Source organism: Protomyctophum bolini (genome assembly GCF_963924005.1).
Source record: "Protomyctophum bolini genome assembly, chromosome: 12".
Classification (NCBI taxonomy): Eukaryota; Metazoa; Chordata; class Actinopteri; order Myctophiformes; family Myctophidae; genus Protomyctophum; species Protomyctophum bolini.
In genome coordinates this window covers 5,468,433-5,481,180 of record NC_137873.1, presented here as the reverse complement: position 1 = coordinate 5,481,180, position 12,748 = coordinate 5,468,433, and the positions used below count along the sequence as shown (strand labels likewise).

Here is a 12,748-nt window from a genome sequence, read left to right as displayed (position 1 = left end):
AGACTTTGTGATTATTATTAAAAATCATACATTAACCACTTCAGCCCTACCGGTGTATATACATTTCGGCCATTTGAAAATAGACGGTTTTCGAAGATTTTTTTTACATTTGATAATGTGACATTCTGCAGAATGAATAGCTTACTTTTTCTCTCTCTCTCACACACACACACACACACACACACACACGACACTGTCTGACTTCTGTGTGAGTCTATGGCTCCTTTTAATACTCTATGCCTGGTCTATGGTGAGAACTGAGAAGCTACCACAATCCAGCAGTAGATGGCGGTAATGCAACGATTATGGATGACAAACTACAATAAAACTCGAAGATAAAAGAAGAAAAGTTCCCTTCAAACTTCCCTTTAACCCTTGCTGTTCCAACTTCCAGCCGTCGTGCCTCTTTCTACTACCGCTGCGCTGAGAATGGTACGTGTTTAGTTTAGCTTATCATACTCATGTGTTAATGTTATATTTACAAATACATTAATCATCATAGTTGTCAATGTATAGATTTTCTTTGTAAGAAATAGTTGATGCTAAAAACGGCTTCATTTGACTACTTCGTTTTTCAATATCGTTGTCTTTAATTTGCCTGTATATTGGTATAACAAATGTTGAGCACTATGCTGTATGGAAGTGATCTCGCTGTGAGTCGTAATGTCAGCTACATACTAGTTCCCCTAGATTGCCTAGCAGATATCACAGGCATTTAGAATACAGGCCATAGAGTTATTTATATATATATATATACTAAGATACAGGCACAACGGCAGCATAGTGACTAGCTTGCAGGTCCAGCTATGCTATGGCTAACCTCGCCTCACCAGGCTTTCCACCACATGTAACGGTAGCATCACGTTGGCCACGTGTGCCATGAGTGTGCAAACTTTCTCATGACAAGGACCCCCAAATATATTTGGTTGTGGACCCCCATCTAAAAATACTGTTAGCCATCGAGGGACCCCATACAAGATTTGTTGTTTTTTTAATCCACATTTTCAATAAAAATGGATTTTTATTTTTTATTTAAATGTCAGATCTTTCGACTCGTGATTAGCCCAAACATTTAGACTCTGTAGAGGTTTTTTTTCCCGATTCTGACGAATCAGAATCGAAAAAAAACCTACGAGAGTCTAAATGTTTGGGCTACGTTGTGATCATAATTCAAGTATATGTATGTTCAATCGTTTTGCTCGGGATCCCCCTCGAGGAGTGAGGACCACTCTTTTGATAAGCACTGGTGTACATGATTAATGCTTGATTGACATGATGAATTAAACGGAATCCGATATAAATATGCGGATAACACCTTGGAGAACTGATTGCTCAAGCATACATGTGAGCTGTTGATACAGCTGTCATGAAGGACATTTTCCTTAATTTTAAAACTAGTATTCCTTAATCCCATGCAGGTATTACTTACTGAGGGACAACATGGCATCAATGTCGGTTTTTTCGAGGTGGAAGTAGCATGACCTGATGTTGGCAACTTGCTGCAGTTGTGTAAGTTAATTTTTCAGTATCTCATCATTAAGTCTACCGACTACCGGTATATACAAATTTGAGGTCTTTCTGTGAGGATAACTTTGTCCAGTTCTGCTACTGATTGCAAGTGATGACAATTGAGACTCTGAGATTGAACAGTCCTGTAATTGCATTGTTAAATGTATCCCGATTTTTTTATTTTGCTCTTCTGCCATGCTATATAATAAATTGGCCTAAAATTGCTCGTGTCTCATTCCACAGACCGAGGGGGTTTACCAGAAGCAGCCACTGTCTTCCAGTGCAAAAAATGTGTCTGCATGGCCACTGAAGGAGGCTAAGGAAAAGCTCCATTGCTACCATAAGAATGTTGTAGGCTACTTGGCTTCAAGACCCCAATAGAGGTATTATCAAGTTATGAAATAAAATAATTGATTAGATTATTTTGTAGCACATAGTTCAAAAACTTCAAACCTGCAAATGATGTTTATCTCACGATGGTCTTCCTAGCCTGTCTGGTTTTGACGACACTGCCTATTGGCATAGCTGATGCAGTTATTTTAAACTTGTACCCTGATGTAGTCTTGCCTTGAGAGACATTGATCCATGTTGGATTAATAGTTAATACACTAGATTTTTTTTTAAATTTGAAAGTCCCTTTAATATCTGCATGGCTTTAGCATCTGCAGTTGTATTGTATTAACATTCTATTTTCTGTCTTATCTGTTAGGTGTGGTGACCAAAATGAAGATGCAGAGGACCATTGTGTGATTATCTGCAAATGCAACCACTTTGAGAAGAGGCACAAGGATGTCTGTCCACTTGTCATCTGTCTTCAGGTACAAGGAATCTCCTACACTATCTTATTAAAAGTTCCTGCAATAAATCTGATCTTTTAATCCACCTTTTCAATAAAATTGATTAAGAATTAAGATTCTTTTAAAAAAAAAATGTCATCTTTAGACTCTTTGTGATCTTAATTGTTCAAGTATCCGATGTTTGTTTTTAAGTAGTTACTTGAATGTTAAATCGTTTTTGAGAAGCACTGGTGTTGTACATGATTAATGCTTGATTGACATGATGAATTAAACGGAATCCGATATAAATATGCGGATAACACCTTGGAGAACTGATTGCTCAAGCATACATGTGAGCTGTTGATACAGCTGTCATTAAGGACATTTTCCTTAATTTTAAAACGAGTATTCCTTGGTCCCATGCAGGTATTACTTACTGAGGGACAACATGGCATCAATCTCGGTTTATCCATACAAGTCACAAATGATGGTTCGAGGTGGAAGTAGCGGGACCTGATGTTGGCAACTTGCCGCAGTTGTGTAAGTTTTTCAGTATCACATCATGAAGTCTATATACAAATTTGAGATGTCTTTCTGTGAGGATAACTTTGTCCAGTTCTGCTACTGATTGCAAGTGATGACAATTGAGACTCTGAGATAGAACAGTCCTGTAATTTCATTGTTTAATGTATCCTGATTTTTATTCATATATATTTTAATATGCTGTAACATTTGTCCACAGGCTGCACTGTACACCAAAACCAGGATCACTGATGTGGTCTATGTAACACCTCTAAAAATGAACTGGTGAGAAGAACCCAGCTCTGATCTGGTTCAGGGTGTAGAATTCGCTAACCCTGGACCAAGTGCTAGGACTTGGGTGCCCTCCTTCATACAAAGGTGAGCACAAACATCTGTTGAAATAAACCTCAATTTGATGATTATAAAAATAATAATATATATAATTTAATAAAAGCTACCAAGGAAGTGGAATTGCCAGCACTACAAAGATGCTAGGCAACTTACAAGATGTTAATGATATTGGAGTAATGTGTTAATTCCAGTTTGATTGGCTGAAGTGAAAAATGTTGCAGAAATTACATCTGTCAGCCAAAAATTATTCAAACATTTCACATGGGTTCCCCTTATCTATGATTTGTTATTGCCTTCCTGATCAACCCTTTACTGCATGGACTGGAGTTGTCACCTTTTCTAACCAAGAGCACTCGGCCTGGCACATTTGTTCCAAATTAACCAAACCAATGTAAAAATTGATGACAAACTTTGCCAGTTTAACTTTACTTGAACTTGAGCAGTTGAAGTGATGGATGGACAAATATTCCATTTTCACGTTGTACAGTACGATTATTGGCGACAAACAACCAAGCAATATGTCATTTACACAATGCTAGTGAATACCTCATTGACAAATTAAACTGCTTTTCCTACAATGGCGATTTTAGTGTAGCAGCTTTATTTCACTGCAGATGATGTATTCTCACGATGGTCTTCCAAGCCCACAAGGCTTTGACGATGCTGCCAAATGGCAACACTGATGCAGCTTTCTCTGTTTAAGAACATGCATGATCAATATATAATCAATTGGCCTAAAATTGCTTGGGTGTCTCATTCCACAGACCGAGGGGCCTTACCAGAAGCAGCCCACTGTCTTCCAGTGCAAAATGTGTTCTGGCCAGTGGCCACTGAAGGAGGCTAAGGAAAAGCTCCCTTGCTACCATAAGAATGTTGTGCTTGGCGTCAAGACCCCAATAGAGGTATTATCAAGTTATGAAATAAAATAATGGCCGTATAGAGCGTCGCAGTCCCTCCCCCTTTCAGAACGACGAGTGGCCCAGGAAATGAGATGCAATGCATTTCTCCCATAGGATTTTCTTTAAGTATTTATTTAAAGACTGTTACGCCGCGGACAAAGCCAACTCGGATCATGACAATGAACACAATGTTTTGGGCCGATCAAATAATTTATAAGAAAAACAAATAGTGTTGTCTCCTGCCTTTATTTTCTTCTTTCTAATGATTTGATCGGCCTAAAATATTGTGTTCATTGTCATAATTTGTCACGATCCGAGTTGGCTTTGTCCACGGCGTAACAGTCTTTAAATAAATACTTGAAGAAAATCCTATGGGAGAAATGCATTGCATTTCATATCCTGGGCCACTCGTCGTTCTGAAAGGGGGCGGAACTGCGACACTATTGATTAGATGTGTTTGGATTATTTTGTATGCATGTAGCATGAAGTTCAAACCTGCAGATGATGTTTATCTCACGATGGTCTTCCTAGCCTGTCTGGTTTTGACGACACTGCCTATTGGCATAGCTGATGCAGTTATTTTAAACTTACCCTGAATTTACAGTTATGTATAAATGGCTAAAGGACAGTGTATTCTCTCACAAGGGATCTATGAGCACAAGCTCAGCATTTACTGCCGTCGATGGTCTTCAAATGTTAATCACGATGGTCTTCCAAGCCATTTTGGTTCTGACAACTGCCTATAGGCAACACTGATGTAGTCCTGCCTTGAGAGACATTGATCCATGTTGGATTAATAACTAGATTTTTTTTTTTTAAAGTCTCTTTAATATCTGCATGGCTTTAGCATCTGCAGTTGTATTAACATTCTATTTTCTGTCTTATCTGTTGGTGGCGTGGTGACCAAAATGAAGATGCAGAGGACCATTGTGTGATTACCTGGAAACTTCTTGAAGCTCTGAATGTACGTTTTTCAGTATCTTAATGATACATTTAAAAATTGCAGATTTACATGTCTTTCTGTGAGGATAACTTTGTCCAGTTCTGCTACTGAGTGCAAGTGACGATATTAGTGACTCTGAGATGGAACTCCTGCAAATGATTGCATTAAATGTATTCTATATTTTTATTGTCATTCTATGCTAATAAACTGCTACATTTGTCTACAGGCCATATGTTGACAGCCTGGACCTGACAGTATTTATACAGTGAGGGTTTGCAGTGGAAGTACCGTGCCTTGAAGTTGGATGTTGGCAACTTTTCATGGTGAGTGTACGTTTTCAGTGTTGTGAAGTGTATTTCAAAGATGCAGGAGTACATGTCTTTCTGTGAGGATAACTTTGTCCAGTTCTGCTACTGAGTGCAAGTGACGATATTAGTGACTCTGAGATGGAACTCCTGCAAATGATTGCATTAAATGTATTCTATATTTGTATTGCCATTTTACGCTAATAAACGGCTACATTTGTCTACAGGCCATACTGTATGTTGACAGCCTGGACCTGACAGTATTTATACAGTGAGGGTTTGCAGTGGAAGTACCGTGCCTTGAAGTTGGATGTTGGCAACTTTTCATGGTGAGTGTACGTTTTCAGTGTTGTGAAGTGTATTTCAAAGATGCAGGAGTACATGTCTTTCTGTGAGGATAACTTTGTCCAGTTCTGCTACTGAGTGCAAGTGACGATATTAGTGACTCTGAGATGGAACTCCTGCAAATGATTGCATTAAATGTATTCTATATTTGTATTGCCATTTTACGCTTATAAACGGCTACATTTGTCTACAGGCCATACTGTATGTTGACAGCCTGGACCTGACAGTATTTATACAGTGAGGGTTTGCAGTGGAAGTACCGTGCCTTGAAGTTGGATGTTGGCAACTTTTCATGGTGAGTGTACGTTTTCAGTGTTGCATCGTGAAGTGTATTTCAAAGATGCAGGAGTACATTGTCTTTCTGTGAGGATAACTTTGTCCAGTTCTGCTACTGAGTGCAAGTGACGATATTAGTGACTCTGAGATGGAACAGGCCTGCAAATTATTGCATTATTAAATGTATTCTGTATTTATATTGCCAATTTCAGGCTAATAAGCTGGTTCATTTGTCTACAGGCTGCCAAGACTGGGATCATTGATGTGGATTTTCAACACCAACAATGAGTTTGTGAGAACCAAGACTGAAGAACTGCATCATCCTTTATGTTGACAGCCTGCACTCTGGAGTCTGGACAGACTCTCCTCATATTGTACCACTAACTTAATTATAGTAATCATAATGATGGAGCAAAAAAAATAAATGCAAGCGTTCCATATGCCACCATGGTGAATGTAGTCATTTCTTTAATTAAAAAAATGTAATGTATATATTTTTACATGGAAAATGACTGGTACACATTTATTTCTGAAACTACTTTTCTTATTAGACATTGTATAATTAGCTTTTTTTCCCCCTTTTTTTTTGGCATCTGTCTTCAAGTTAAGAGTCTGATCTACCAATTCATATACTAGAAAGGTTAATGTCCATACTTGGACTCTTTAAACATATGTTGCAATACTATGTTTAAAATAAGAATAAAGCATCGGTCTTGCAGCATCCATAAATTGTTCCTGGTAACTTCGTGGCATGCCATGGTATCTTGTCATTTAACCCAGTGCCAGTCTTTAAGGTACCCAATCAGTGTTGGTTTTTGACAAGTTGGGTTTAGTCTTTTGAATGAAATTCCATTTAGTTTTAGTCTGTGTATGCATTACGTTTGCAGGTTGAGAACATCAGTCCTCTGTGTTTCAATTTTTATTTGTGACATCCTATAAAGCCCTACAGTCTTTATAGGCAGTGACGGTGTATATAACCTACTGGTATAAAAGTACATATATTTGGTTTCGGCTTTTCGTAGTAAATTGGTGAGGTGCCCTGTGCTGGCTGTTTTTGACCACTTGGTGGCGGGCTTGAGAAGCACAGCTTCTATAAGGTGTGCACTTAAGGTGACACAGGTGCACTGACAAGGGGCTAGATGCAGGCATTGGGCCGCCAAACCGTTCTTACCAGCAGCAGCCAGACAAGGAGAGAACCATTCAATATAACTGGTATGTTTTGTCATTTCAACTGCTCACTTCTGATAACACTCAAACTGGATCAAAGACTGGACATCCATCTGTTACTATTTTTTGTGTGTACTGCGTAGGATCACTCTCATACCATACCTGTGAAGTAACTGCAAAGGAGACTGGAAAATGGAAAAATGGCAGTTACAAAAGGTATAGCGGTCCTAGCAGTACATCCAAGTGGTAGAAAAGAGCTCATGCGTGTTCTCTACTACCATCTAGTGTAAGGTAAGTTAACATGCAAAAGGGAAATGTTGCAGTGCGTGAGTGACCTAATTATGGATAAGGGCCGGGGACAATTCTATACTATACCTCACAAACACAGAGTGCAGAGTGATAAACATCCACTTTACATGGTTTTTTATGGACATTTATTTTCATGAAGCAAACATTTAGTGATTTCATCTGTAGGTGCCACTGGTAGCCTACTCCATAAGACGAGTGGTATAGGCTATCTGTCCTCCTGGCACCTGATTGCACTAGAGGTTTTCAAAACGAGACTGATATTATTATACTGAAATTGTGTCTTGGTTAAAATGACATGATCTGAAATGAATAATTGTGCATGAGTATATTTAAAGCATATCCTATATTTTGTATTGTTCTAAGTTGGATTCCCCTGATGTATCGGCCACATATCGGTCACGACCGATATTTGCGGTCTATATCGGACATTAACCATGGCAGTAGACCATATTTATCTGTTGTTGATAAGCTGGCTACCGGTATGTTGGTTTGTTGGTTATCTGCAGCCTACCAAGCTGTAGTTTATGAACATCTATTTCTTGTATTGAAGATTTATTTGTTTCCCTGGTACAAAAGGGGGAAATAAAAACAAACTATATAAACATTTATCTGTTGTCGGTATTGGCTAAATTATTTTAAACATCTGTATCGGCCACGAATTTCGATCCATATCAGTGTGCATCCCAGTTGAATTCAATTGGCTGGGAACCCCCTGGAGCCTGCAGGCCCCTGGGGGTCTCTGGACACTACTTTGCAAAACACTGTGCCCCAAAGTGGCATCTTCCAGATGTCACTGGCAGCCCACAGGCCAAGAGTTACGTTTACAAGTAGTTCTCCTTTGGGAACCATAGAACTTGAATGTACTCACTCATATTGTATAACTAATTGTAGATGATAATTTATAAGCAAGGTCTTGTTGATCTGATGCATGCAAATTCCAAGAAGTCTTCAGCAGCATCTGTCATGACATGGAATATCCTTAAAGATTCACAGTAAAACAAATGGTTTTTTTTTCTCGCAACCATGAATGAGTCTGGGCCTGTTGAGGCGTATCGGAGTGTTCAAAGTAGTGCTATAAATAGAGCACTGTAAGCACACCTTAAGAAGCAATTCAGCCAAGCAGCCAATGGTGAGAGGGGAGCAGACAGACGGCCTCTCTGGGGGAGGACAGTGCCTGAGGGATGCTTCTCTGTATTTACGGACACAGGCCAGGGCTTAGTACAGCTGTGTGCATGCGTGTATGCGTGCGTGCATGTGTGTGCGTGTGTGTGTGAGAGAGAGAGAGAGAGAGAGGGGAGGGGGGATGGGGACCAACAGTGGGATGGAAGCATTACAGTCACAAAGTAAGAGAAGGGAGGGATTTATTCAGAGGAGGAGTTTATCAAGAGCCAGAGTGCTTAAAAGAGATGGGGGAGGAAATATGAGAGAGAGAGAGAGAGACAGGGTAAGCGTAATAGAGTAAGAGAGGAGGGAGAGAGAGATGCTGTTGCCAGGGAACAGCGGTGCAATAGAGTGTCCATCTTTGACAGCTTGTGAGGGATAAACACAATATTACACTGTGACTCCGCTTTCGAAATGGACCTCGAGACAGGAAAACAGCTGATCTGGACATGAGGGAGGGCTCATGTGATTCGTTGCATTCTTTTCGCTCAGCTGAAAAGATAGAGAGAGAGAGAGAGAGATACACAGAGACGGTAGGCAGGTGTTTGCATTACATAACCGCCATAACACAGCTTCCATCATAATGACGTCACCACAGCAGGATTAGAGCCCGGGGGCATTAGAATTGGTGAACAGCGAAGAGTTGGAGAAGGAGAGGGGACGTGGATTCACAGAGCTACTAGCAGAGAAGCAAAACAGGTGATTTTAAACGTGTGTGTGGCCGAGGATGACCCTTTTATCCCCAAAACAGCATGAAACTCAACTGACTGACTGAGGACCACAGAGGTACACGTAAGGATGGGAGCAGGATGGTGGTGCGTGATGATGTGTGACGATCCAAGCTCTCTCACCCGTTCTCTGCCTCAGACTCAGTCTCTGTCAACAGCAACATCACCAGCATTCTCTCAGCAAGCAGCTGAATGAACACCCCCCCACCCCCACCCCCCCCCCCAGCGCTGATTCCCACGCGCCTGCCTCACCTGCACATGTCACCAAGGATGGCCCTCTATCCTAGACACCTCTAGAGAAGAGGTCCAAAGAAAAGAGAAACAGGAGGCAACACAAAGAAAAGAGAAACATTTGCCAAAAGGAGAAGACTTCTTTGAAGGTGAGCGTCTTGCTGTAATTTTTATTTTCTAACATTTTGTTGGGTTCTTAGGTGAAGTCCTTTCTCTACTATGCTCCATGGCAGACTGACTAGACTGACTAAATGCACCCAGCAGAGCACTGCTTCAATTGACTACTCAATGACATTAAATGCTCCATTTAATTCTGCTAATGCGATTCAAGATTTGCCAACACGATGTCTTTCTCCATCCATCAAATATCGAATGGCCAGTCTTTGTGTTATATGAGGTGCTACACACTCTCTCCCTCCCTATATCGCTCGCTCACGCACAAACACACGCACGCATACACGCATGCGCGCGCACACACACACTCACAAATGAACACGTGCCCATGCACGCACGCACACACACACATACTTTGGAGATGACAATAATTTTTGTTTCACCTGCTCAAGGAGTGTCTCAATAAATGAGCCAAGCACCATCTTATCAATGGAAACCTATGCTAATAACAAGTGAAACACCTCCCTTCCTTCTATACATCCATCCATCTTCAACCGCTTATCCGTAGTCGGGGTAAAGGGGGGCAACAGTTCCACCAAAGTGTTCCAGACTTCCCCCTCCAGAGCAACATTAGTGACTTCCTCCTAGGGCATCCCGAGACGTTCCAAGGCTAGTGAGTCGATGTGTTTCCTCCAACTGCGCCTTGGTCTGCCCCGGGGTCTCGATCCTCCCAGTGGGACACCTCCCTTGTCCTTAAAATAGTTTGATCATTGTCAGTATGAGTGTGGTGATTGCACCCTTTTCACTCAGTAGCTGGTATTAGTTAGGGGAGGACAGGTACATATACCGATAATTGTTTTTCCTGCACAGGTTTCTGATACATCTCGCTGAAGTCACTGACTATAGAGTAAAAGAAGCATTTCATTTATCCACATTTTGCATCCCTATTCTGTGCATGTCATAACAGGTAAACATTCGGCCAATATAGCCATTATGTTTCTGAAAATGGCAGATCTTCAATATCCCAAAATGTCACAACCCCTGTGACCCCGATCAATGAAGTATATAGGAAGTGGTAATAATAATAAAATAAAAACTTGAGCTTGAGACCTGAGCTTGTAGATCAGCTCTGTTCAGCCAAGATATTTAATCTACAGCAAAAACAGAAAAGTATAGTATAGTCCTGGGGGACTCCAGTCAAATAAGAAAACAAAACATCACCCCATCTCTGAGATAAAATGTTTTACTCTAAGTTACAGAGTTGGGGGGGATAGTGAGTGAAGGATGCGTTTAGAAGAACCGGCCTGCCATCTGGACATAAATCCCAGGCCAACGTTGCTTCTGTGTCCATCAGTCAGTAATTCACTGTATGAGCAGCTGGCGCTCTGGCTAATGACATCTGTGCTGATAACAAAGCATACACGCGCTAATCTTGTGTTTCTGTGTGAATTCTCTAGTTTGTTCTCAGCCTGTCACACGATTAGCGGGGGTAATGAAGTTTGCGGTATCATGAGCTTAGAATTATACGCTTCCCTCTGTGCATGTTGATTAGATTGGAGATGCTTATGGTCATGTATTCGCATCCCATACAGCAACATTTATCTCAAGTTTCTTTCTTAACTAGAATAAAAGTTAAATTTCTTCAACACTTTATGGACCCTCATAGACAAATACTGTAGGTGCAAAACAAGCTACACAAATGTAATAATCCAGTAATGATAAGAAAAAAGACTGTTGTAAGTAGCTTCTTTGTAGACTTGTAGAGCTATATTATTCTGCATGACTGGATGTCTCTTTACCCCCACATAAGATGGAATCTTATAATTACAAGGTCATAACTTTGAAAACAGTGAGTCTTTTGATGCAGGCTGGACATGATATAGCTCAAGAAATTATCCTGATTCTCTAGTCTAGTATACATTACATCCCTCTCTTGCTCCATATTTATCAGTGAAAGCATATGCATTTAAAACTTATAGCTCATAACTTGAACAGAAGAGATGAGAATTCCCCTTATCATAACATGACATGTTCTATTTCATTATATTGCTCTTTTTAGAGCCTTGTGAATTAGCAGAACAATTGCTTAGAGTGCACACATTGAACATTTTAGCCACAGTCACCCTCACCGACAAGTCTGCGGCCCGCCCACCATGTGACCCCTGCTGCAAGTGGCCTGTTAGGCCCCATTTGATGAATGTCCTGGAAAAATGGGTCTGGCAATATGAAACATCAGTACCATGTCAGTGGGCAAATAGAGAATGGAAAGATTTGGTGTTCTGTATGGCTGGGCTGTGTGTGTGTGTGTGTGGTCCCTAATAGTCTTTCACATACGTGAGATGCATCACTGCTCCTCGTGCCTCGGTGGCCAGCAACACAGAACTGACCACGTGACATAATGTATTGTATATTGTATAAATGGACTGGCAACAATAAGCGGAGATTTCTCTTATTTGATTCAGCGCTTGGTTACATAATACTGAAAGCGCACGTAATCAGAACGCTATGGCTTCATGGGCCGTTATGGCCGTTTGACTCAAAGCGTAATGGCTAACAACTTTGTGTCCTTGTGTGGAAGGTACACAGTAATATCAGCAGTGTTCATTTATCTATTTGTAAGAGAGTGTTGCATTTAAATTTAAGGATGATTTTATTGTGTAAACACACCTTTTTATGATCAGAGTCCTTGCCCATAGCAAAGCATATGCTGGAACATGTTTGTGTAATGCACAAAAAAAAGTGTATTTGTTATTTATTTATTATCATTTTGTCAGTTTTTGAATGTTGTTTTGTGCTGATCCTCGATAATTTACCTGTAAAAGATTGTGGTTGTGTTGTGTTCTGCTGTCACTGGGTGTCTAACGGTTTAGATTTGTATGAAATTATGAATTACTAAGCAAATATAGGGTAGGCCTACCTGACAGGGTTCATAATTATTAATTATACAGTTTAAATTGACAATTATTGCTTTGCTCTGTGCATCCTCAGCACGTGCTGTGAATAATGAACCAAATCTTAGAGTAAGTGCGTGCATGCGTGTGTGTGCGTACGTTGATAATGATCTGTCATGTGTCCTCCACAGTGAGCTGAAGCCTGTCCTGGCAGAGGATGG

At 40.5% G+C, this 12,748-nt stretch overlaps 1 protein-coding gene and 1 long non-coding RNA gene across 4 annotated transcripts in view; both read left to right on the top strand.

Moving 5' to 3' along the window:
- The first annotated feature begins 1,417 nt into the window (after window positions 1-1,417).
- On the top strand, window positions 1,418-6,576 carry LOC308326348. Of its 3 annotated transcripts, none has more exons than XR_013965083.1 (11): window positions 1,418-1,509; window positions 1,753-1,892; window positions 2,219-2,327; window positions 2,712-2,825; window positions 3,028-3,185; window positions 3,923-4,060; window positions 4,972-5,021; window positions 5,227-5,323; window positions 5,533-5,634; window positions 5,864-5,949; window positions 6,167-6,576. It is a non-coding gene; the product is annotated as an uncharacterized lncRNA (long non-coding RNA). The 3 variants fall into 3 exon arrangements; XR_013965084.1 differs by having other exon boundaries at window positions 5,844-5,945; XR_013965085.1 differs by having other exon boundaries at window positions 5,844-5,949.
- A 2,956-nt stretch (window positions 6,577-9,532) lies between these two features.
- Window positions 9,533-12,748, top strand: part of LOC308325029 (caytaxin-like) — a 12,281-nt gene continuing 9,065 nt past the window's right edge. The window contains exons 1-2 of the mRNA XM_080777408.1: window positions 9,533-9,671; window positions 12,719-12,748. The exon at window positions 12,719-12,748 is cut by the window's right edge and continues 73 nt beyond it. Coding sequence (XP_080633534.1) covers window positions 12,745-12,748 — 4 coding nt within the window. The 5' untranslated portion in view covers window positions 9,533-9,671; window positions 12,719-12,744. The remainder of the gene's footprint in view (window positions 9,672-12,718) is intronic.